The sequence below is a fragment of the Arvicanthis niloticus genome, chromosome 6 (assembly GCF_011762505.2).
Source record: "Arvicanthis niloticus isolate mArvNil1 chromosome 6, mArvNil1.pat.X, whole genome shotgun sequence".
Classification (NCBI taxonomy): Eukaryota; Metazoa; Chordata; class Mammalia; order Rodentia; family Muridae; genus Arvicanthis; species Arvicanthis niloticus.
Window position 1 is genome coordinate 42,438,804 of NC_047663.1, and position 24,027 is coordinate 42,462,830.

General features: G+C 37.1%; 1 protein-coding gene across 4 annotated transcripts in view; it reads right to left on the reverse strand.

The window, feature by feature from the left end:
* Nf1 (neurofibromin 1) overlaps nucleotides 1–24,027 on the reverse strand; it is a 239,489-nt gene that overhangs the window by 140,014 nt on the left and 75,448 nt on the right. For 3 of the 4 annotated variants that reach the window (XM_034506963.2, XM_034506964.2, XM_076936208.1), the window contains exons 12-20: nucleotides 23,686–23,817; nucleotides 17,153–17,287; nucleotides 15,116–15,229; nucleotides 8,800–8,879; nucleotides 6,977–7,100; nucleotides 4,517–4,678; nucleotides 1,879–2,128; nucleotides 1,261–1,334; nucleotides 981–1,061 (exon numbers count right to left, since the gene is read on the reverse strand). In XM_034506963.2, coding sequence (XP_034362854.1) covers nucleotides 981–1,061; nucleotides 1,261–1,334; nucleotides 1,879–2,128; nucleotides 4,517–4,678; nucleotides 6,977–7,100; nucleotides 8,800–8,879; nucleotides 15,116–15,229; nucleotides 17,153–17,287; nucleotides 23,686–23,817 — 1,152 coding nt within the window. The remainder of the gene's footprint in view (nucleotides 1–980; nucleotides 1,062–1,260; nucleotides 1,335–1,878; nucleotides 2,129–4,516; nucleotides 4,679–6,976; nucleotides 7,101–8,799; nucleotides 8,880–15,115; nucleotides 15,230–17,152; nucleotides 17,288–23,685; nucleotides 23,818–24,027) is intronic. The other variant, XM_076936207.1, reaches the window with a different exon arrangement.

Consider the following 24,027-nt stretch of genomic DNA (forward strand, 5'->3'; position numbering starts at 1 on the left):
GCCACCTTATGAAAGATAACTCTACAATATATGAATTCTATGTGGATTGAAACAGTCGACATCCACACTCCCACCCTCAAAAGAAAAACTTTCATGATCTAAGGCTGTATTATTTCCTCAAAACAACTTCTACTTGCTCTAAGTGACCATAACAGTAATGGGAGAAAAAACAGTTTGTCCAAAGACCCAATAATGAGAGCAGTATGGGTGATACAAATTAGTTATACACAAACCAATTAATTATTAATATCTGGAGTAATAGATAATTGGTGGTAGTTGCTGAATAAAATGATTCACTTGGTGATAATAGTTAAATAAAATGTCCAAAGTATAAAATTGCACTTAACCTTAAAATGGGCTCAATTGTCTGCTCACCAGATCCTTTAATTAGAGTATCTAACAGTACAGCACAATGAGCCAGACAGGAGGCGCACATCTGTAACCCTAGCATTTGTTAAGTTAAGTAAGGCAGGAGGATCACTGCAAGCTCAAGGACAGGCTGTTTTACATATTAAGTTCTAGGCCAGCAAAGATAAATAACCTCAAAGCAAACATACAACATGAGAATTGTTAGAAATATTATTTTTCTCTATCTACAGCTATTAGATCTTTTCTAAAAGTTCTTTGAATACTTCAACAAAGAACAACAAAGAGTAACTGGTCTCTCAGTTAAGTGGTTTCTAGCAGAGCTGATTAATATTTCTGTAGTGATATAACCTTTTACATCTCTACTATCCAACAGAGTAAATAAATACTGAACCTTGACTACTGTAAAACTTGTTCAATTAAACGAGTTAAAAGTTACATTCTAAGAGATACATATGGCTACTATCTACAAGATTAGGCAGTACAGACCTAGATGAGCCACAAGCAGTCTTAAAACAACTCTATATAGTATCCTACTCTTCATAGCTCATAAAGGATTACTTAAGTGAAACAACAGATCTATTAATACACAAAAATTCACTGAAAAAACTCACCTGGTCTTCCATTTTGGCTTTTGGGTAGTTAAGGATTAGCTTTGTAGCCTGTTCCCACTTTGCATGTGTATCTTCCCAGGCCTAAAATGAAGTCAATTATCACTAGGGAGCAACTTTAAGGGTGAACTAACTCAAAGTCAACATGTAATGCAGGTTCTGAGAATACCCTACTTGTAATATGCACATAGCTCAGATTTGCTTCTGAAGTTGTTCTGATCACATTGCTAACAGAAGGCTTATAACATGGGGAGGGGGAGTGCTGCAGCTGCTGAGGCCATACCTCAGTGTTTCCTGCAGTAGGGTGCTCAATGCGCCTTAGCAGGGCCATCACTCTTTTCTGAAGTGCCGCTCTTCCTAAGCAAAGACAACAAACAAACCCAGTCCGTTCTTAGAGTCATCTTCACAACTAGGAACTTACTAAGTTCCCAAGCCCACCCCCACACAAAGCAGAGTGAAGGGATGGAACAAGCGATTCTGACAATCGAGGTGAATATATGTTCTCATCAACTTCTGCCAGAGTATTTATTGATCCCCAACTCCAAAAGGTCTAGAACATAAAACAACCATCTCCCCACCTATGTTTATTAAAATATATGCCTCCGTGTTTAAAATCTCCCCATTTACAATTCAAGCAGAGTAATTTCTATAATCTATAACTAACAGCAACTTACAGTGCCAGTTATCAGTAAGTTTGTATATTAAAAAATTCAGTAAAAATTCTATTTCAAATGTCACTGAATTTCATTCTCCTTGTTCAGAAAAGGATTTCAAATAAATGGTTTGAATTAGCCCTGAAAACTTTCAAACTGTTATTTAAATATACTCCATTGTAAAGATAATTAGATGTCAAAGTAACATGGTTAAAAAGAAAGTAAGAGGGAAAAAAAGGCACATTTACCTGTTGACATCATATTGCTGACTGAGGCAAATTCCATGAATGTGTTATAATTGGGCAAGAAGTTGTGCACTGACACTTCATCCACCCCACATCGGATATCTGCTTCTTCACAGAGGTGGCGGAAACAGGACATAGCAACCAGAACAGCTTCAGTGTCAGGACTCCACAGAAACATATACAAGGCCACTTCTAGCTTGGTCTGGGCTTGTCGGCATATAGGTGGGGTTCCACTGCACCCTGCTGTGCTATCCTGGGAGGAAGGAGAGATGTATCTGCAACTTAAGTGACTTTATTTACAAACTCAACAACGTACCATCTACCACAGCACACAAAATAATAATTTACCTTTTTAATAAGATCTTTTTCTGATTTACCTTACTCTAAATCAGATAATGTGAACCAATATATGGTTACTATAATGGTACCACGTTTCAATTGGAATAGATATTACCCTAGATTTCAGAAATGGAGATAGTCTGTAACAAGTATACAATTAAGACACTACAACAGCAAGTCTACTGCAGTAAAACTGATCCACTTGTGGGTCAACCATAATGACAAAGGAAGAGGAAGCAACTGGGAGCACTACTTCCTAGAGGGAAGAAACAAACACACAGAAGCACTGACTGAAACAATGACACACAAACTAACACTGTGGCACAAAGACAGGAAGAAACACTTATAAAGCAAATGCCAAGGACACAAGCAACAAGCAAAGCACACACTGCAGCTGCTACAGGGCTCGGTGAGGTTTCTGCCTCAACAGGCTACAGTAAAACCTAAACATAACAAGGCTATATCTGAAAGACAAAATCTTCCATACTGATTTCATAATTCTGCTCATATTATGATTTATATTTTAAGGACATTTACAGAAATAAATGTCCTTCTAGGCACAGCAATACAAATCTATAATCTCGGCACTTGTGTGGAATTGGCAAGAGGATTAAAGACAGCCTGGCAAGACAGCCTGGCATATATGAGACCAAGTCTACAAATATAAACCTTTCCAAATATGACCGCCCATAATTACAGTACCTGCAAGGGTGAAGCAGAAGGATTACAGAGAATTCAAGGCTAGCCTGTGCTACAAAGGCAAAACTGTGTCAATATATATATACATGTATGTATATAAAGCAGGATACTTATTCTGCTACATTGTATTCTCAGTGGAGCTGGGTGATTAGGCAGTAGAAGAGAAGGTGGAGCTGGGAGAGAAAGAGAGGAAGGGGAGGGGAGAAAGAGAGGAAGGGGAGGAGAAGGAGGAGGCTATCAGCCATGGAGAACAACGGATGGGTGGAAAGCTGTCCTAGGAGCAACTTCTTTCAAAAGGTTTGATATTGGGTAACAACTCTGTGTGGGCATCTTGTTGACTGAGCATTTCTAAATATAAAATCCTTTAGATAATCACTAAGCTTTAAGAGTCTCATTTCTACCGGGTACTGCGAGGATGGCAGATATTGTCTGGGGTTCAGCCGAGCTTTGTGGATGCAGTGTTGGGGATTGGCAGAGTCATCCCCCACACTGGCGTCTTGTGAGTGTCAAGGCCTGTGCATCTAGCTAGCCGGAGCCCACATCAGAGCTGAGGAGCAGTGGGAACATGATGGCTGCCCAGAAACAAGCCAGATGGGGTGCCAAGTTCTAAGTATCACCCCTACATGTATACATAAATAAATAAAAATATAAGCAGAAAGAAAGAACATCTTAGCAACACTTACCCAAATATTAAGCAAGACTGTTTTAATTTTAATCAATTTGAACCTCCTTTAATTCATCTTGTACATATGAATAGACTTTTTCACATCAGAATGATTATAGTTGTCAGTCACAGTATCAATTAATCATGCACTATTTACATTTTATCTACTCGAATCCTCAAACTCTGGAACAACAATATTATACTGGTTTTATTATTTTTTTATCATCCATTATTATTAATTGCTTTCTGCTATTCATTTTGTGGAAGACAGTCTTACTGTATAAACCTACCTTCAAACTTGACCCCTCTGGGACAGAGGAATAAAACCAACAGTTAAGGCCACTAAGAGCAACGCCTGCCCTTCCAGAGGACCTGGGTTTGCTTCCCAGCACTCACAAGGCAGCTCACAACCATCTGTGACTCCAGTTCCATGGGATCAGAAGCCCTCTTCTGGCCTCTGTGGACACCAGGCATACATGAGTGCATAGATATACAGGTAGGCAAAACACTCATACACATTTTAAAGGGGGTGGGGGAGATTTAAAAGGCTGGGCGTGGTGGTACAGGCAGATTTTTCAATTTGAGGTCAGCCTTGTGTACACAGGAAGTTACAGGATAGCCAGAGCTACACAGTGATATCCTGTCTTTCAAAAAACAAAACAAAAATTCTAACTTGTAATCCTTCTTGCCTCAGCTTCTGCAAAACTGAGATTATAGGTGTATTCCACCATGTCCTGTTATCACCACTTGAAATCTGAGAAACTGAGGCACAGAGTAGTGAAGAATTTGCCCAGGGTTCCATAGTGTGCAGCAATACAACTAAATTCTGAGCAGTCTTTAACTAATGTGCTAAATCATTTCATTGAAATTTACCATCATCAACTCAGAAAAATAGAGCAGAGATGCTGATACAGGAGAGTTACAAAGGAAGTTACCTACCATGGAGGAATTTCCTTTTCCTTTCCGCAGAGATGCTCCAGGAGTACAGGTCCGTAGGAACTCATCATGATCAACTGACATCTGAGTGGTACTTACACTAGCAGGTACATCACATCCTACTCCATAAAGGTAGAGAGAATGACAGGAACTTCTATCTGCCTGCTAGAAAGAAGAAGTAAATTCTCCTGAAGTGATGACACTGAGAGAGTACTTATTGTGAGCTGACTTTCTATTTAAGGCAGCCCTAAAAAAACCTTCCTCTCAACTCCAAAGCTTTACCTTTAGAAACATTCATTAACCCATTATGGTAAATAAGGTCTGTGCACTGCCTTTCTTTCAAACACCTCTCAGTTATCTACCTTCCAAACCAAGTATGATATAGATGATTAGTGAAACAAAATCTATTTCAAGAAAAGTACAACACTTTATGAATCTATAATTACAGTTTTGCCTTGTCAGGATAAATACAACTTTTAAGATAAAGCTGCTATATGCTGGATACACTGCAGTCCCAGCACTTGGCCCCGCCCTGCCCCACCTCACCCCACCCCTGCTAGGTACCTAGTAGGAGGATTACATGGTCACCCCATGTTTCATTTTTGGGAGAAAATTGTTTGAGTTTGTGTGTGTGTGTGTGTACATATGAGAGTGTAGCCATACGTATAACAGATGTCAGGTGACCTCCTCTATCACTTCCCAGCTATACCTTTGAGCAATGGTCTGTCCATGAACTTGGGAGTATTTCTCAGCTAGGCTGGGAGCCAGCAAGCTCCAAGAATCCTCAAGTTTCCAACCTCTTAAGAGTTGAGATTATATCACACAGACACCTACCTGGCTTGTTATATGGGTCCTGGGATCTGAATCCTAATTCTTAAAGGCTACTCTTGACTGTTGAGCTATCTCTCCAGCCCTTGACAAAGTACTTTTGATTTACTACTAAATTACTAACACTGACCAGATTAGATAGTATGCCAAAGGCCAGCACACAAAATTCTTAAGTCTAAAATCTTCAGGACAAACTTAGTTCTATGACATAAACACAAGATAAGCCAGACAAGATAAGCCAGATACAAATAACCTTACCTCTCGATCAGCTTTCCTCTAAACAAAATTGTATCAAGATGCTTGGTAAGGTTTCTCATAGCTATAATTCTAGGCCTAGATAAAAACTCATTAAATCAAGTATTCTTCAAACTATGTCATAATAGAAAAACCTTGAAATTTATTATGAAAATTACATGTTAAGAGAAATGTTAGGTTCTTTCCATTCCCCAGAACTTCAATATATTTCAACAGTTCAGGACCAAAAAATGTTATTCCAATTAAAAGAAGATTCCTGATCTTTTTTCAAAAGACTAAATCATCACTAACCCTACAGAACTGGAATGCTCTACTATTAAGCTACATCACCCTAACGTCTCAATGTGTAGTTCAGGCTGGCCTGGAATCCACTATGCTGTTCATGCTGGTCTTATACTCAGGCTGGCTTCAACAGTACTGGAATTATAGACATGTGACACCATACACAGCTAACAGACAAAATCTTTTTTTTGTTTTTTGGGTTTTTTTTTTTTTTTTTTTTTTTTTTTTTTCCCCCGAGACACGGTTTCTCTGTATAGCCCTAGCTGTCCTGGAACTCACTCTGTAGACCAGGCTAGCCTCGAACTCAGAAATCCGCCTGCCTCTGCCTCCCAAGTGCTGGGATTAAAGGCGTGCACAACCACCGCCTGGCAACAGAAAAAAAGATTATTTCCTGGACTAGTTTAGTCCTGAAAGCCAAGTCATAAGGACTTAAAAATAAAGAGAAAACACTCTTTGAGGCATCTGTGATTACAGTAGCCTCTACTCTTCATAGGCCTGACCCAGAATCCTACTTCAGTCAACTAGAATTCATTAACATTTAATTTATCAGCTCAAAGCCTAGAATATTTAAATGTTAAACTACCAGATAATAACCTCTGTACTTATGTTTCTCTCAAGTACTTCACTGAGGGATAAGTTGAAGTAGGATATAATCTTGCTAATCAAAACTTTTTAATTTGTCCTGTGCTGGTTAACTTTTTGTCACCTGGATACAAGCTAGAGTAATCTTAGAAAGGGAACCTTAATTAAAAAGTTGCCTCCTTCAGGCTGGCCTGTTATCAAATCTGTGGGACATTTTTTTGATTAATGATTGATGTGGGATGGCTGCTCAGTCCACTGTAGGCAGTTGTCACCCAGTGGTCCTGGATTGTATAATGAACAAGCCACAGAGAGCAAATCAGTAAGCAGTGTTCCTCCATGGCCTATGCTTTAGTTCCTGTCTTGGCTTCCCCCAATGATGGATTGCCATCAAGACATGTAAGCCAAATAAGCCCTCCCAAGTTGCTTTTGGTCATGGTGTTTATCATAGCAGTAGAACGAAAATTAACACATCTTACTATCCAGATATTTCCAATTTAAGAATGTCACTGTGCTTACCTTATTTTTAAGAAGAAATTTATTTCTGCAGATCAGAATTTCCCGTAACCACTTGAGAATTTCTGTGCTACTAAGCATTTGATGGCTAGTTAACTTCTTGCAGATGTAAAAAAGCATTTGTGAACTGCAAAAACATAAAGTTCATTGTTATAGAGTCATTAAGAGCCTTATGTGTGTGTGTGTGTATATATATATACATATGTGTGTATGTGTGTATATGTGTGTTTTATATAATATATCTATATAAATTACATATATAATGTACATATTTATATATAATCATACATAAAATGACATTATTTCATAATAGACATACATTTAGAGGCTTAGTTTTACTTGTTCACAGGTTTTATCCAAATGTTAATAACAACAAATTTAAAAAAATTCTATTCTTGCAGTGGGGTAAAAAGAAATTATAAATTCACATATACAGCAAAGACTGCAAAAAAAAAAAAAAAAAAAAGAGTAGTCTGGAGCCAGGGCCTAAAAACTGCTGCTTGCAGTACAAAGCCATGCCCCTAACGTCTATAAAGGAAGTTTCAATGGAACATAGCCACACTCCCTCATTCCCAGTTTATAACTGCTTTCTTGCTCCAAATGTAAAAGTACAGAGTGACAACAGACTAGGTGAGCCAAGAAACCTGACCCATTTCCCGGCCTATAGAGAACAAGATTGCTAACTTGTTCTCTGTGGTGTATAATACTACATAATTGTGCTAATTGTTCAGCTATGAGCTGACCATGTGTAACCAATTGAGCACTTTAAATGAAGCTTGTCCAAAATGAAATGTGCTTTCATTTGTAGTGTAGTAAGACACACGACAAATTTTGAAGACTTCATGCAAAGAAAATTATAAAACATGTCACTGACAATTCAAATTGATTATATGTTGTAATATATACATATATATGTTAAATACATTTAAAAGTTTTCTTTTATGATGTGTTAAATTAAAAGTTAATTACATATATCTCCAATGACTATGTCATTATTAGAGTTTAGGTTTTAACTTGGTCTCCATATGACCTAACACACCCATGTCTATGATGAGACAACAGCAGAGTCCTAGGTTTATAAATGTACATCTTCCCAATGTGGTGCCCTCATGATCGTTAAAAGAAATATTCAGCTTCAGAAATATACAGTGAAATCCTATACATATTTTCTTACATATACATATATGCCTGTTTTTAACTAATTCAACAAAAGCACTAGTATATACAGAAGACTGACAAAGATCATAGCTCCCCCAACCTTTCAATGCACAGCATACACTGTACTACTGAGCTATGTGCCTAGTTTAAAAATTAAAAGCAAAGTTACAAAATGTCAATACTTTTAGTCTTATAACTGAAAAAAAAAATCGACTAAAAACACAACTGTAGCCAGGCATGATAGGAAACACCTTTAGAACCAGCATTCCGGAAGCAGAGAAAGGTGGATTTCTATGCCTTTAAGGCCAATCTGGTCTACATAGTAAGTTCTAGGCTAGCCAAGGCTACATAGTTAGATCCTGTCTTAAAAGAACCAACACAACTGTAACTGCTTAAAACTACACTATAGAGGCTAATACATGAAGCAGAAGAACTAATAGCCAAGTGATAAAAATTAACACCATTTTAAAACTTTTTTGCATATATGTGATATTTCTCTGACAGTTAAAATAATCTAATATTTTCAATCCAAATTAAATACAAAATCATAAAATATCTATAGTTATAACAATAAACATGATGATAAACTAAATATTATAAAGCCAATATTTAAAGATATTAACAAAATTAAAATTTTAAACCAAATTAAAATTTGAAAGTACATATACCTAATTTCCCAAAATGTTTCTACAGGAGCATCAGGATTCCATAAATCGATGCTATCTAACTGATGAAGAACCAGCAAAGCCTGAAATTTAAAAAAGGGAGGGTGCTGAAAATTTTTTAGAAAAAAATAACACTGGAGTACTTGTTTCACAAATGCTAACAAACTCAGCTGTGTCTGTGTCTTAGGAACCATGACAATCACATTTTTGAGAGCCAGTCAGAACTACCAACCCAGAACTAACCCCTTCTGCCCTTACCATCTTAACTCTGAGTGGCATACACATGAAGCTGTGAATGAACTCAAAACAACAGACACATACCAAGCTGCTTTAAGAAATAAACAAGATTTCAATAATTAATAACTCTAGAACAAAATGGTCTCCCCTAAAATTAACACACACAGCAATATTAACCCAGACAATTAAACACAGTAGAAATTAACTTGCTTGTTACATAAACTTTTTAGACAGAAAAGTTATTTTCTAAAATTGACAGAGGGGCAAAACAAAGCAAACTCTGTATCTAGTAATAGTTTATTTTAAAGTATTTAATGAAGACTAGCAGGAATTAAGTGACTCATTTTAAATAAGTACCCTCTATATAAATATGCTATGTTATAAATTAAAACTATCAAAGATTATTAGCGAAGATATAAGCAAAGACTCTTTCTTCAAAGCTAATCAACCCAGACTGCAATCCTACAAAGTTTCCCCATTCCCTAGCAAATTCTATTGTGCTCTGTACATTCAGTCCATGGTAAATATACATATGGGATTTTAAGCCCCTGTTATTAAAACATCAATGAACTGTTACTTGAAACAAATAAGTAATTTATAGTTTCCATTTTAAAAAAAAACAGCACAAACTGAAATTCAGTTTTACTATGACTGTACAAACACTTGATACAATTTTCTGGTACTTTTAAGGTTTTCTATTGCTTTTCATACAGTGGCACTGATTTGGTTGGGAATTTAAAGCACTTGCTTTCTCTTATTCCATTTAAACTTTGCAGACAAACACAAGTGACAAGATAGAGACATAACATCAGTGAGGCACTGTCTTTATGAGCTCTGCTGCTTCAAAGGTTCCAGCCCTATCACAGGAACTTGGGGAAAGTGATGTGCAAAGAAAAGAACCTAAGGCATACTGAGGTTTTCTTGTAAAGGGTGTTAAACAGCACATCTATGTTTTTGAAGGACTTCAAATTATGCATATAGTGAAAGAAGAAAAGGCAGTATTGTGGTATAGTACAAAGAACAAAAACTGAGTCCCAAATCCCAGCTTTATGCCTGACATTTACAAATGGTTTGGCATTTCGTAAGACTGGGATATTTTAGGGTTTTTAGTTGACACAGTCTCTGTTTAATAAAGTTTTTTGTTTAATCTGAATAAAAATTTATTAGCTTTTTTTTTTCATTTCAATGAGATTATATTCCTTTTCATGGTCTCCTCTGCTTTAATTTTCCATACTGCTATGTGTTATTTGACAGAAATATACTCTGAGAAGTACCTCACAGGTGAGTATATCATCATGCCAGTATCAGAGAACACACTGACATTACAAAGGTTTTGGGAAACATCTTACTATTCCTGGTCTGTTGTTGACAAATATATTGCTACACAGTATGTGACTGACCTGCTTCAGCAAAGCTCTAACCACGTCATACTCATCTAGTATCTCTTAAGTATTCTCAAATATTGCTCAATAATTCACATTGGTTTTAATGAATGTTTAATAGCATGCCAAGTTGAAATACCGCTCGCTTAAATATAAACCCATTCTCTTACTAATTAATAATTAAAGTTTTCCTGATACTCTGTTAGAGGAAGATACATGTATTTTTTTATCTTAAATTATATTATACACAACACATGTAAGATTGATTACTGAAGTGAAAATAATCAAAATATTTGAACAGATCCTCTAAAGACAATATAAGCAATGTAGCAACTTCTACAATGATCACACACACACACACACACACACACACACACACACACACACACACACGGTAAATGAGTATGTAGGGATGTAAATACTTCAAACACTTCTGTCTTTGGAGCACAAGGGATACTGGTACAGCAGGTAAATTGGAAAGGAAAGCTCAGAGATTTTTCACTGGCTGCATGTCCTACTAGCACCTGCTCAACACCGCCAACACCAGGAGGGCCCTTCAGACCTCACCTCCCAGGCATCGCCTCTCTGCCTGCCATCACCAGACTGCTTTGCTTGATAAGCTTTATGTAATAAAGGAGCTGACAAAATGCACTTTGCATTTGGTTATTTTCACTCAACAGCATGCCAGTGAGATTCATTCATTTTTTGCACTCATCAGTAACTCATTTTGGTTTAGTTTACTTTTAGGCAGGGTCTCTCTATGTAGCTTTGACTGTCCTGGAACTCTATGTAAACCAGGCTGTTTTGGGTTTTCTGATTATTGCTGTTGCTGTTGCTGTTACTGTTGCTGTCTTGGAATCTACTCAAAAGAAATGAAGTTCACAACTTAGATTTATATTAGTGACCTAGAGGCCATCAATTTTTCTTTTCTTCTTCTTCATTATCTTTATCATTTTAGTGACAGGGTCTTACTCTGTAGCACTGGGTAGCCTGCAACTCCCCATGTAGATCAGGCTGGCCAGGAACTAACAACCATCCTCCTGTCTCTTGCCTCTCAAGAGCTGGGATTAAAGGAACACCAATTTAATTCATTTTATTTTCATTTTCACAGAGATTTCAGTTAAATCAATATAACAGAAATTGTCTACTCTGCTGACACATCTGAACGGCTTCTACTTTGGAGGATACAACACTGCACTGCTGACCATTCTGTGTCCTTTGTAAGTGGACATGTGCACTTTTTTTGTAAGTGGACATGTGCTGGCTCTATGATCAGGAGTAAACTGTCAGCATTTATGTTTAGCTCTGATATTATAAAATAACATTTGATGGTAGTTGTAGTAAATTATACTCAGTAGTATGTAAATGAAAACAGTATCAACATTTTAAAATTTACAAACTTTTTTCTTATTGATTCCTATCTTAATTCTACTATGACAATAAATATAGTATTATTTCATAGTAAATAGTAGAATAAATATTTCAATACTTTTCATAGTTTTAAGTCTTCCCCTATGAAAAAAAAAAAAAAGAAAAAAGCACTGTATGCATTCAGTGTAGTATTCTACCGAATGAGAACGACCTCGCCCCATCCTTACCCTTCAGGATGTTCGGAAAGTACTCAAGAATACCATTGTATCTGGATTGTAAACAGCTTCTTCCTTTACAGAATTTTACATATTTTATTTTATATATTCTGAAGCTTTACTAATTTGATGCAGTTCTACTTCCTAGACAGACTGAACCTTTGCAATAAGATCTTCATCTCTCTCTCCAGTGAATCTGGAGCTAGAAAGATGGCTCAGCAGCTAAGAGCATTTGCTTCTCTTCCAGAAGACTTGCATTTGGTTCTTAGCATCCATCTCAGCTGGTGGACAACCACCTACATGTAACTTCAGCTACAGGGAGCCAAATCCTCTTCTGCCTTCCCTGGGTACCCACACACATGTGCACAGATATTCACACAGATCCTCTTCCTACCACATAAATACCTTTGCTTTCTATGTACTACACTACATTTCTCTATGCTTGTACTACCTATCTTCCAGTGTTCTTATAGCTATGCTATGTCTATTGTGAGACCACAGAGTAAGATTTTCACCTCAGTTAGAATTTACTCAAGAGAAATAAAAAATCTGTTCACATTGTGTGTGTGTGTGTGTGTGTGTGTGTGTGTGTGAACCTAGACGCTATCAATTTTTTTCCTTCTTCATCATCTTCATCATTTTTGGTGACAGAGTCTTACTCTGTAGCAGGCTGGCCTAGAACTCACCATGTAGACCAGGCTGGTCTCAAACTTACAGTTGCCTCTGCTTCCTGAATGCTGAGAATGAAGGCATACACCACTATACCCAGCAAAAATTGTATTTCTAAATAGCCAAAAGCAAAACACAAATGATCATCAACAGATAAATGAGTAAACAAATTATGCTATATTTATACAATGAAACACTAAACAGAATAAAACAAGATAAAGCTTGAGAAAAAAAAAAATCAACCACTAACCTTTATTTCATTTATTTAAAATGCAAACTAATTTACATTAACAAAGCAAATCAATTATTCCAAAGGAGCCAAGGGGAAGACAGGTGGTGAGAAGGGATGGGAAGTGCAAAGGAATGCAAGTCTGATGGTCAGTAGTGATGCATGTTGTCTACCAATGAGCCCATGAATGAACGAGCCAATGGAATATTCATCAACAACCAGGGAAAGGGAACTAACATGTGTGACAATACACATGAGTGTCAAAAAAAATTTTTTTTCGTAATTTAAGGGGAGTGCACAAAATAAGATCACATTTGATGAATCCTATTCACGAACTACAAATTTGTAAAACTAACCTGCATTTGCAGAATCAAACCAGTAAGTGTGTAGAATAAGGGTGGGAGTATTAACTGCAAAAAGAAAACTTTCTGGGTTGAATATATTCTACATCTTAAATTACTTGGATATGTTAATTATAAAATGATACATTTCATTTAGATTAAAGTGTATGTTTAGGTTGTCAGTACAAAAGTAACAGTTAGTAAACTCTGAGGAGGTCCTGTGACCAGCTCAAATCAGAATCCATCTCAAGAGGAAGCTCCAAGGCTGACACTATTACTGATGCTATGGTGTGCTTACAGACAGGAGCCTAGCATGGCTGCCCTTTGAGAGACCCAACAAGCAGCTGACTGAGACAGATGCAGATACTTACACCCAACCAATGGATTGAAGTCAGGGACCCCTGTGACTGAATTAGGGAAAGGCTAGAAGAAGCTGAGGAGGAGGGTGACTCCACAGGAAGACCAGCAGTCTCTACTAACCCGGACCCCTGAGATCTCTCAGACACAGAGCCACCAACCAGGCAGCATACACTAGCTGATATGAGGCCTCTGACACATATACAGCAGAGGACTGCCTGGTCTGGCCTCAATGAGAAAAGACATACCTAACCCTTAGGAGACTTAGGGTGGGGTGGAGGTGGGGACATCCTCTTAGAGACTGGGGGTTGCGGGGTAGGTATGAGAGGAGAAACTGTTGGAGGGTGGACCAGGAAGGGGATAATGACTGGACTCTAAAAAAGATTAACCATAATTAAAAAAAAAAAAAAAAGTAACCCCTAAGCTGATGAGCTGGCTCAGTGAGTAAAAGCACTGCTGTCAGTAAACGCCTGACAACCTGAGTTCAATTCCTGGACCCAATGGTGGAAGGAAAGAAAGAAACAACTCCTACAAGTTATCCTCTGTCCTCTTTGTATATGCTGTGGTATACACACATCCTCCCACACAATAAATAAGTAAATGTAATTGGTTTTTTTTGTTGCTTTGAGTCTTTCTATGTAGCTTTGGCTGAGATCAGACTGCCTCTGAGATCCACCTGCCTCTGTATCCTGAGTACTAGGATTAAAGGCATGCACCACAACCACCCAGCTATAAATATAATTTTTTTAAAAAGTCAACTTTGTTAACACAGGAGGTTGATTATAATTTAAAAACAGAGAATAACAAGTGTCATCAACAATGGAGAAATACCAAACCACCAATATGCTGCTAATGGAAATATTAAATGATACAGTAACCTTAATAATATTATTTGTAGTAATCCTCAAATAGAAGTAACACTCTGAATGTCTTACCAGGTAAGGTACTTGTTACAGAAGACTGAAAACCTGAGTTCAGTCCTCGGAATCCATATAAATGTAGATGGAGAAGACAAACTCTGCAAGGCTGTCCCCTGATTTCCAGACATGTGCCACTGGGAGTTAATCCCATTATGCAGACACAATAATAAATTAAAGAATAAAAAAACTAAAAACTTCCAAAATTTTTTATACAATGTAATCCAAATACAACCTGACTTGTGACACACAACTATAATTCCAGCTAGTACAATGGCTGAAGGAGCAGGAGTATTTTAGGATTGAGAGACCAGGCAGGACAACAGAGTAAAAAATCTTGTCTCAAAAACAAATAAAATGGTAGGGGCTGGTGAGACGGCTACAGCTGGTGAAGGTATTTGCCATCCAAAGCCAGAAACCTGAGTTTTCTCTGAACACACACACGCACACGCACACGCACACACACACACAATTTAAAAATTATTTTTAAAAGAAAGCACATAGAAAAGTCAAATAATTGTTTTAAAAATTAAGTTCTTAGAAAAAGAATGGAGACAGCTGCAATCTTTCTTTCAAGAGCCCAGAATTCACTTCCCTTTACCTCCATAGCCTCCTGTGCGACCTCTGGCATGTGTGACTGAGGCACCAGTTGTACGAGCCCTGTAATTAGTTCTGCTGTACTGCCTTGAGTTTCAGGACCCTGTTTTCTTGGATTCTGTAAGAGAAAAGCAAACTTCGGTTTTATTTTTATTAAATATATTAATTATTTCTATGTCTGTGTACATGTCTGTGTATACAGGACATGTGTAGGAAGGCAGAGTGCTGGATTCCTTGGAGCTAGAGCTACAGTCAACAGTGATCTGCCTGTATGGATTCTGGGAACCAAAATCAGGAACTCTGGAAAAGCAGGAAGTGCTGAAACACTGAGCCATCTCTCCAGCCCCTTCAAACTTCAAATTTTGGGTTTTGTTTTGTTTGTTTTTTGAGACAGTTTCTCTGCATAGCCCTTGTTGTTCTGGAACTCACTCTGTAGACCAGGCTGGCCATGAACTCAGAGGTCTACTTACCTTTAGCTAAGAGTAACTTTAGCTAAAAGATACTAAGTTGGACCAGGCATGACAAAACTCTTTAGAGAGGACACTCTTATGTAGTGCAGAGAAATGACTGGAGAATGTAAGAAGTGGTAGCAATTACTTAGGAAGCTGGGAACACATGGAGTGACAGGAACCAGGACAAAGGTGGTAAAAACACAAGAGAGAATAAAACTACTTCAACAAGATACTATGATTGAGATCATCTTTACATTTCTCCTATTAACTAAGACTTAGAACTTATGTGTACAATATTCCATTTTACTTTTCTGCAGTTACTGAGGAAAGTCACTTAACCACTAGATGGCAGCAAAGGAAGCAACTTCCATGGAGCTAAGCAGCTGTCCTAGGTAATGACAATTAGCCTATCAAAGGAAACCCTACCCACCCGTCCAACTCTCACAAAGGGCCAGGGTAGGCCAAGACTACCTGACTCTGGTTCAATCCTCAACATCATCAAGGAAAATAAAAAGGATTCCACAACTCTTGGAAAATAGCAAATTTTACTTCAACTATTTCCTTCAAACAATTCAACCCCTGTTCTTCAAACAATTACCTATTTAACATGAAATGCACTGGTGACCATGGTTCACTGGTGAACATAAACTACAGTCATGCAAACAGAGTAACCCAGGCATTCTGTGGCAAGCACAGTGAGATGTCACCACAGTTCCTGCCATACTAGAGAAACCAAGAGAAAAATTGTTATTTTCAGAATCTACTGAGAAATTTTATAAAATTTTTCCAAGCTAAGGATTTAACTATTTATTCTACTAAACTCTCAAATTTGGGTAGACTTTTCAAAAAACACAAAAAGATAATAGTCTTTTCCTGGGGTAACCCATCCTTTAGGAACTTCATCCACTCTGGCTCTATTATCTCTCATTATCAGAAAAATTACTCATGTGTAAATATTTTTAAAATGTTGGAATGGAGGCATGAGAGTACATTCCTGTAATTTCAGCACTCAGGAACATCTAGTTCAAGGCTAGCCTGGGATAATCAACAAATCTGAGGTCAGTATGGCATACACAGCAAATTCCATGCCAACCTAGTATACACAGAAAGACTTTGTCTCAAAAATTGAACACACACACACAAAACGTGGGGTTGATAGTATTCTTGAAACCACAGCCACTTAGTTAGGAATGCCTTCATTTTAGTAATAGCAACAAAACTGTAAAGCAGCGAAGCATAAGCCTGACACTGAGTAAAGCAGTAAGAAATGTGTTCTGACGGTGTTCTCCAAGGACCAGAGAGACTTGATACAAGTTGAACATGCCATCCTATGAACAATTCCAACTGTTTTACTTGGACAATAATAATACTAATGCTAACTATAATGCAGAACAAGGGCAAAGGATGCTACTAAAGACAGTTCAATGAGAAGGGAACGTTAGAAAATGTGATCTAATTATAGTAGAAGTCTCTGGAATTGGCTTTCTTAGCAATGTCTTAGAGGTTACTCATAATTTAAAAAGATTTGGGCCTTTCAGTTCAAATAAATTAGTGAAATAATTTCAAAGCATTTCATTAAAAATACTTACACAAAGCAGAAGCTTTGGGTCTGCATGGATCAGTTTCACCATGGACAAAAGAAGATACTTGTAGCTCCTTGTCTCTAGGTCTGTAGGCTTTTCTTTAAATTTAAGGCTTGTTACCTTTTCTTTAAAGGTGAGACTCTAATAACAACAACAACAAAAAAACAAAAAACAAAAAAAACAAAAAACAAAAAATATGCATTACCTTAGAAAGAAACAGACATCAGATTCAGAATAACTATACTTTATAAAAGAAATTATTTAACATGCTTTGAAAACACACATTTCATACACCAAATGTATGATACTGGTAGAAACATAAGCTAATAAGCATATATTTAACATGGCATTTAAAAAATGCTTTATAGCATTTACATTATATATAACAATCTAGTAATATTTAATAATAATTTAAAACACTAGAGGCATAACTTGATAAAGTTGACTCCTGGGTTCAAAAAGTGGTTCTCATATATGAAAATATTAAGAGAAAAAATAATGTATCTATATCATACACAAATACATACTAGAGAATATAAAATTAGTAAATACATATGCCACACACACATATATACAAATACACTATAGATTGCAACCTTAACTATGAGATGCATCACTTGGCTGGACTAAAAGAAATGAAAAACTACTGTGAATTCTAGATACCACACAAAGAAAATAAGCATCCACTTTCAGGCAGAAGTAAAAGTATGTTCTTTAGAACTGATGAAACATTCTCTGTAGACAATCTTTGTATTCATGGCTTTAGTTATGAACTTGCTTTTTTATTCTGACAGCATCTCCTCTTTAAGTTAATATGCATGTATTTGTCTTTTTGTGTAAGAATATTCATAAAATAGAACTCTGGTGGAAGTGTAGTTCAATTACAGAGATTATGGTCAATTAAAAGTAATTCTGGATGTTAGTCAATTAAAAAAACATCTAACGATTGCACTCTGGATTCACGGTCACTCTATCTTCCCTCCAGTCTTATATTTCCCTTAAAACACACACACACACACACACACAACTTTTGACCTGGATGAGTACATATAAAAACATAGTGAATACAAACAAAAATATAGGGACTGCAGACTACAAGGCCTTTATTCAACCATGACAAATGTCTCTGTAGACAGGCTATTTTCTTTTGCGGTTAACAAAGATGAATATATCACATGACACACAGTTCTCAATTTTTAAGCATTTAAGAAACGAAATATCTAAACTCTCTAACACTAAAGGAAATGTTTATCAGATGTATTTAACAAGTTCTGTGTTATGTTTGTTGTTTAGATATGTGTGTGTGCTTGCATGTGTGTGCGTGTGCATGCTTCAAAGGAAATCAAGATGAAGCCTTCAGTGAACAAACTCACTATGATGTAACAGAAAGTGACGTGGTACTGCACAGGAAGAACACAGTCGGAGAACAACCAGTAGTACAAAAGTTTTCTCTGATTTAGTAATTGTTTTTTAAGTAATTTTTGGTTTAATATCAGGTGCTAACATGTAAGTTTTGTTCTATAGTATAACTGACTATTAGGAAATCTAAGACTTAAGAAATTCCAAATACATCTTTTAATTTAATAGCCATTGGTGGGTTATATAAAGTCAGGAACAATTTACTGCTTAACAAATTGTTTCTTAATGTAGAAATGTAAGGGGAAAAAAGATGTCATTTACTAACTTATCTTCTGTACTGCAAAAATTAGTAGGATCTAAACTGACTCAGGTGCTCTGATTAAAGACAGTCAGCTATGCTGGGCAAAAAAAGTCCTAAGCCAAAGTTTCAGGCCGTTATTAGGAACCAAACCATCTGCCTTTGGAGCTGACTTTACAGTCATGGCAAAAAAACATCTATGCCAAGGCATCACCTAAGACAAAAATTTAAAACTTCACATTTTAATTTTATTAAAGCATATTTCTAGTTTTAAAATATAAGAAGCTAGGTCTTTAAAGGGCCATCTTTATCTAAAAAATTTATTAAACTGGTTTTGTGAAAGAGAAATAACCCAAATAGATAAATTTTTAGTTCAATAAAATAAAATAAAATAAAATTACTCAACAAATACACACAGCACACCAGCATGCCCACAGTGCCTGGCGCTGGCCCAGGAGTTTGTGCGTTGAAACAGTGAAAGTGTCATCACCCACTGCTACTAAGGAGGGCAGCTGAGAGACTGAGCAGACACTAGGCAGGTGTCAAAGCAGCCTCAGACCTAGCTCTACTAGACCATGTGACATTTTAATTCCTTTAACCAGATTTGGCCTTAGTTTGCTTAGTTATCGAAACAAATCAAACAAAACACTTGCAAAGAGTTAAAACAATAAAATCCAATCCCACAAAAGCTATATATAGAAACAACTCTTAGGAAACTGGGTTTTAACTTCATTCAAAGCATCTTTAAGGGTACTCTGTGAGAGTCAGAAAGAAAAACTGGGATGGCTTCAATGACAACGTATTTTTATCTTGTTGAAAAACAAAACAAAAAACAAAAAACAAAAACAAGCCATGCAGTGGTGGCGCACGCCTTTAATCCCAGCACTTGGGGCCAGAGGCAGGCGGATTTCTGAGTTCAAGGCCAGTCTAGTCTACAGAGTGAGTTCCAGGACAGCCAGGGCTACACAGAGAAACCCTGTCTCGAAAAACCAAAACCAAAAAGAAAACAACAACAACAAAAAAAATAATACAAAAAATCCAAGTAATTAGTTTTTTAAGCATTTATTGAGTTAGTTATTGCATGTGTGAAGTTTGCCTGCCTGCCTGCCTGTATGTATGTATGTATGTATGTATGTATGTATGTATGTGTGTATGTATACATACCACATAAGTGCTGGTGCTGGCAAAAGTCAAAAGACTGTGTCAGATCCCCTGGAACTAGAGATAAGGGTTTTCATGAGCCATCTTGTAGGAGCTGAGAACCAAACTCGGGTCTTCTCTAAGAGCAGCAAGTGCTCCTAACTGCTGGGCCATCTCTCCCTCCAGTCCTCAAGTAACTACTACTTCCTACCAAATAACTGATCTCCAAAATATCAAGCAATTGTCAAGCTTCGAAATGTAGCTGCTTGTATTCAAAAGCTCATTGGTCCTCCAAAACAATTTGCAAGAGAGGGTCTACAGGTTCTGGGAACCTGGTCCCAGTTAATTCTGATTGGTTAAATAAAGATGCCAGCAGTCAATAGCCGGGGAGAAGAGAAAGACAAGGTTTTAGGTTTCCCAGGCTTCGGACCACAAGGAAGAGGAAGAGGGGGATCCTCCATGCTTTAGGAGAGTATGGAAAGAGGAGACGCACAGAGGCCACCATGGAGTACAGAAGCAAGAAGAGCATCCCAGGCTCTGGGACAAGTAAATGTGACTAATTGGACTGGTGTGGCCACGATGGAACACAGAAATTAATAAGTAGTAACTTGGAATTATCGGCAGAAGGTAGATTCTAACATTATAGAGGTTGGGCAGGTGCCCAGCTATTGTGCTGCTTAAGGCATATTAAAGTATAAAGGCTGTGTGGGTGTCTCTCACTTAGAACTTAAAACCAATGAGGAGGAAAGCAACCCCACGCCTGAGATTAGGCAGGCAATGGCGGTGATTGCCTTTAATCCCAGTACTCTGGAGGCAGAGGCAGGTGGATCTCTAAGTTCGAGGCCAGCCTAGTTTACAGAGTAAATTCCAGGCTACCAGGGCTACACAGAGAAACCTTGTCTCAAAAAAATATAAATAAATAAACAAACAAACAATCGATCACTCACTCACTCAATCTTGCTGTGTAGTCCTGACTGGCCTGTTTATGCCACCCAAGACCTTAAAGGTATGTCCATCATGCTCAGCTAGACAAAACCTCCAAATTGTTACATCTGTAGCAAAGTAAAGGCTTAGCTGAATTCTTAAGAGCTATCAAGCCGGGCGGTGGTGGCACACGCCTTTAATCCCAGCACTTGGGAGACAGAGGCAGGCAGATTTCTGAGTTCGAGGCCAGCCTGGTCTACAGAGTGAGTTCCAGGACAGCCAGGACTACATGGAGAAACTCTGTCTCGAAAAAACCAAAAAAAAAAAAAAAAAAAAAAAAGGTACCAAAATCATTTCAAGCAATGTAAACAAGGAACAACCCATGATCCTAGCATTAGCACCAGGCATGTCGGTGGTCTATTCACACATTAACACGAAGAATATTGTTTACCTTAAAGATTCCCCAAACTCTAAAGCTTCCTTACTCTATACAATTGGAGCACATTGATTTGCCATTTTCTCTGATGAAAATATCAACCAGAAGGTTTTCCTACAGCTATTACACATACATTCATTATACTATATATACAAATATAGAGAGCTTTAAAGGATTAGAGAAACGGCTCAGTGGTTAAGAGTGTATACTGCTTTACCAGAAGGCCAGTTCAGTTCCCAGAACTCATATCAAATGGCTCACAATCACCTGTAACTCCAGCTCCAGGGGAAATCTAATGCCTCTGGCCTCCATGGGCATCTACTTTCATGTGCACATACCCATACATATACTCATATAATTAAAAATAATAAAAAGTGAATCTTTTAGAACACTGAGTAGTAGGTAGAAGCAGGAAGACAGTGAGTTCAAGGTCAGCCAAAGCTACACAGCCTGTATCCCAAAGGGAAAAAATAGCTTAAAAGTGATTCTGAAAACTAAATGTATACTATACTTCCGATACTAATAATATAGAAATAAAACAAAATTTTTATCATGTCATTGAGCCCCAAGAAATCCTTGCTAGTTACAGTTGAAGAAAAAAGTGACCATAACATAATATAGGTCCTCCAATGCCAACTAACAAGCAAATCTAAGAAATTAAAAATGTAGAATATGTCAGATGACCAACCAAATCTGTGGCTGTTCAAAAGAATAAATGAGGTTCATTTCAGCACTCATGCATAAAAACGAAGTGGCAGAGGTGCTGGGCTGAATATAAAACAGGAAGCAAATATGGTTTTCCACCAATTCCAATTATACTCCTATCAGCATAGAGGTAAGCACTTTACCACTGAGCTATACCCCAGCACACAGTAAGCTGAGGTTAGAGACACAAATCAGTGTACAGCTGGGCATAGTAAAGGACCCCTTGGTTTGACTGTTAGTATGCCCTCCTGATGTAAAAACAAGGTGGGGGTAGATTCAAGGAATTACTAAAACTTAGGGAAAATGTCAAGAGATATTTATATAGCTACTATATATGTTACCACTAACATATACCTGCAACAATTTTTTTACATTGACGATATTGTATACATACCATCACAAAAAGTAATCTAAAGTAAGCTTGCATATTAAATTTTATTTAATAAAATGCCATTGGGGCGAGGGATATAGTACAGTATATGTTAGGCATTTATGGGAAACCTGGTTTTGATCTCTAGCACTGAAGGAAAAAAAAATCAATGACATGCCCTTTCAGCTATATTTTATATTTCTTAAGATAAATATAAAAATATTTATTTTTAGCACAAAAATAAATATTTTAGGATAAAAATAGGATAGTACCCTGTATAGAAAACTTCCTCATTTGAACATCTGATATATTTTTAAAATCCTCAGAAACTGCTACTGACAACTGCATAAAGCAAAGTATTTTATATATTTTATATACTGCCCTTAGGATCTTGGAAAGATAAGCATGCTGGAGAGGAATCTGCTTAAATATACATGTGAGATGGATAGTTTATTAGATAAAACCAACACATGAAGACATGCTACATTTTCATTTGAAATGACATGATGTGACTAAAATGGTAACTATACTCAGAAAAGTCAAAGAAATATAGACCTTTTCTGAGGTAGTTACAATGTGTCATATATACTTCCAGCCACAGAAGCCCACTGCCATGCAAAACAGTGACTGGTTGGCATCTGACCATGGGAGCAACAGCAGCCAATAAGAACAGAAAATAAGCAGAAGACAAAAGCACCACCAGTCAATGGCAAGAGTCGCCATGTATATGCTCTTCCTACATCCAAGTAAAGAAATCATGGGCACAATCCTACCATTAGCTATGGAAACTCACTCTATGAATTTATATTGTATATTAACCAATGTCTTGGAACACAATTTCAAAGTAAGACTTTGTTAAGTTTAAAGAAACATCAATGTCAAGCTCCTATCAATTTTTGCTCCAATTTTGCTGAATGATCTTATTTGCTGAAACATAAATCCTTTAAGTCACAGCTATCTTTATTTCTACTTTTCTGTATACCATTCAGCATCAGGACACTCACTCTAACCCAGGGTCTGAAAGTAAGAAACAAATAAAAACAGTTGAGTAAGAAAAAGTTAAACCAAAAACATAAGAAAGGTAACATTCATTACAACGCTAACATTTTCTGGAAAACTTTAAGAAAATGAAGTTCAATTAACAGATGTAGTGAAACACAAACATTGTTAACTGGGCAGCAATGGCCCCACAACATGGCATTCCTAGGAAAGGAAGGACTCAGTCAACCGTCAGACTCGCTCAGCAGGAATGAGAAGACACTGGAAATGCAGTACACAGGTGAAATTCAAAACTCGTGGTTCCTTACTGGCGCCATTCTTATTGCTGGGTGCGCTCCACAGCCTTGCACTGCTTTATGAAGTGTTTCACCAAACATATTTCGAAGTTCAACTGAGTGACAATACACAGCATCAATCTTAGGCCACCAATCCAACGCAGACTAAAAAAAAAACAAGAGAACATAGAGTAGAAAATCACACGGGCTGTATCTCCTTTTACCACTGCATGCCTTATTTTTACCGCTTTTATACTTTTCTGAGAAACTTTCTAACACCATGCAAACATACAATCTGATTTTCAAAGTTTTCAAATAATGTCTTTAAGCCAAACACTAACCAGACACAGGGTATGTTAGAATATAATACTGAGC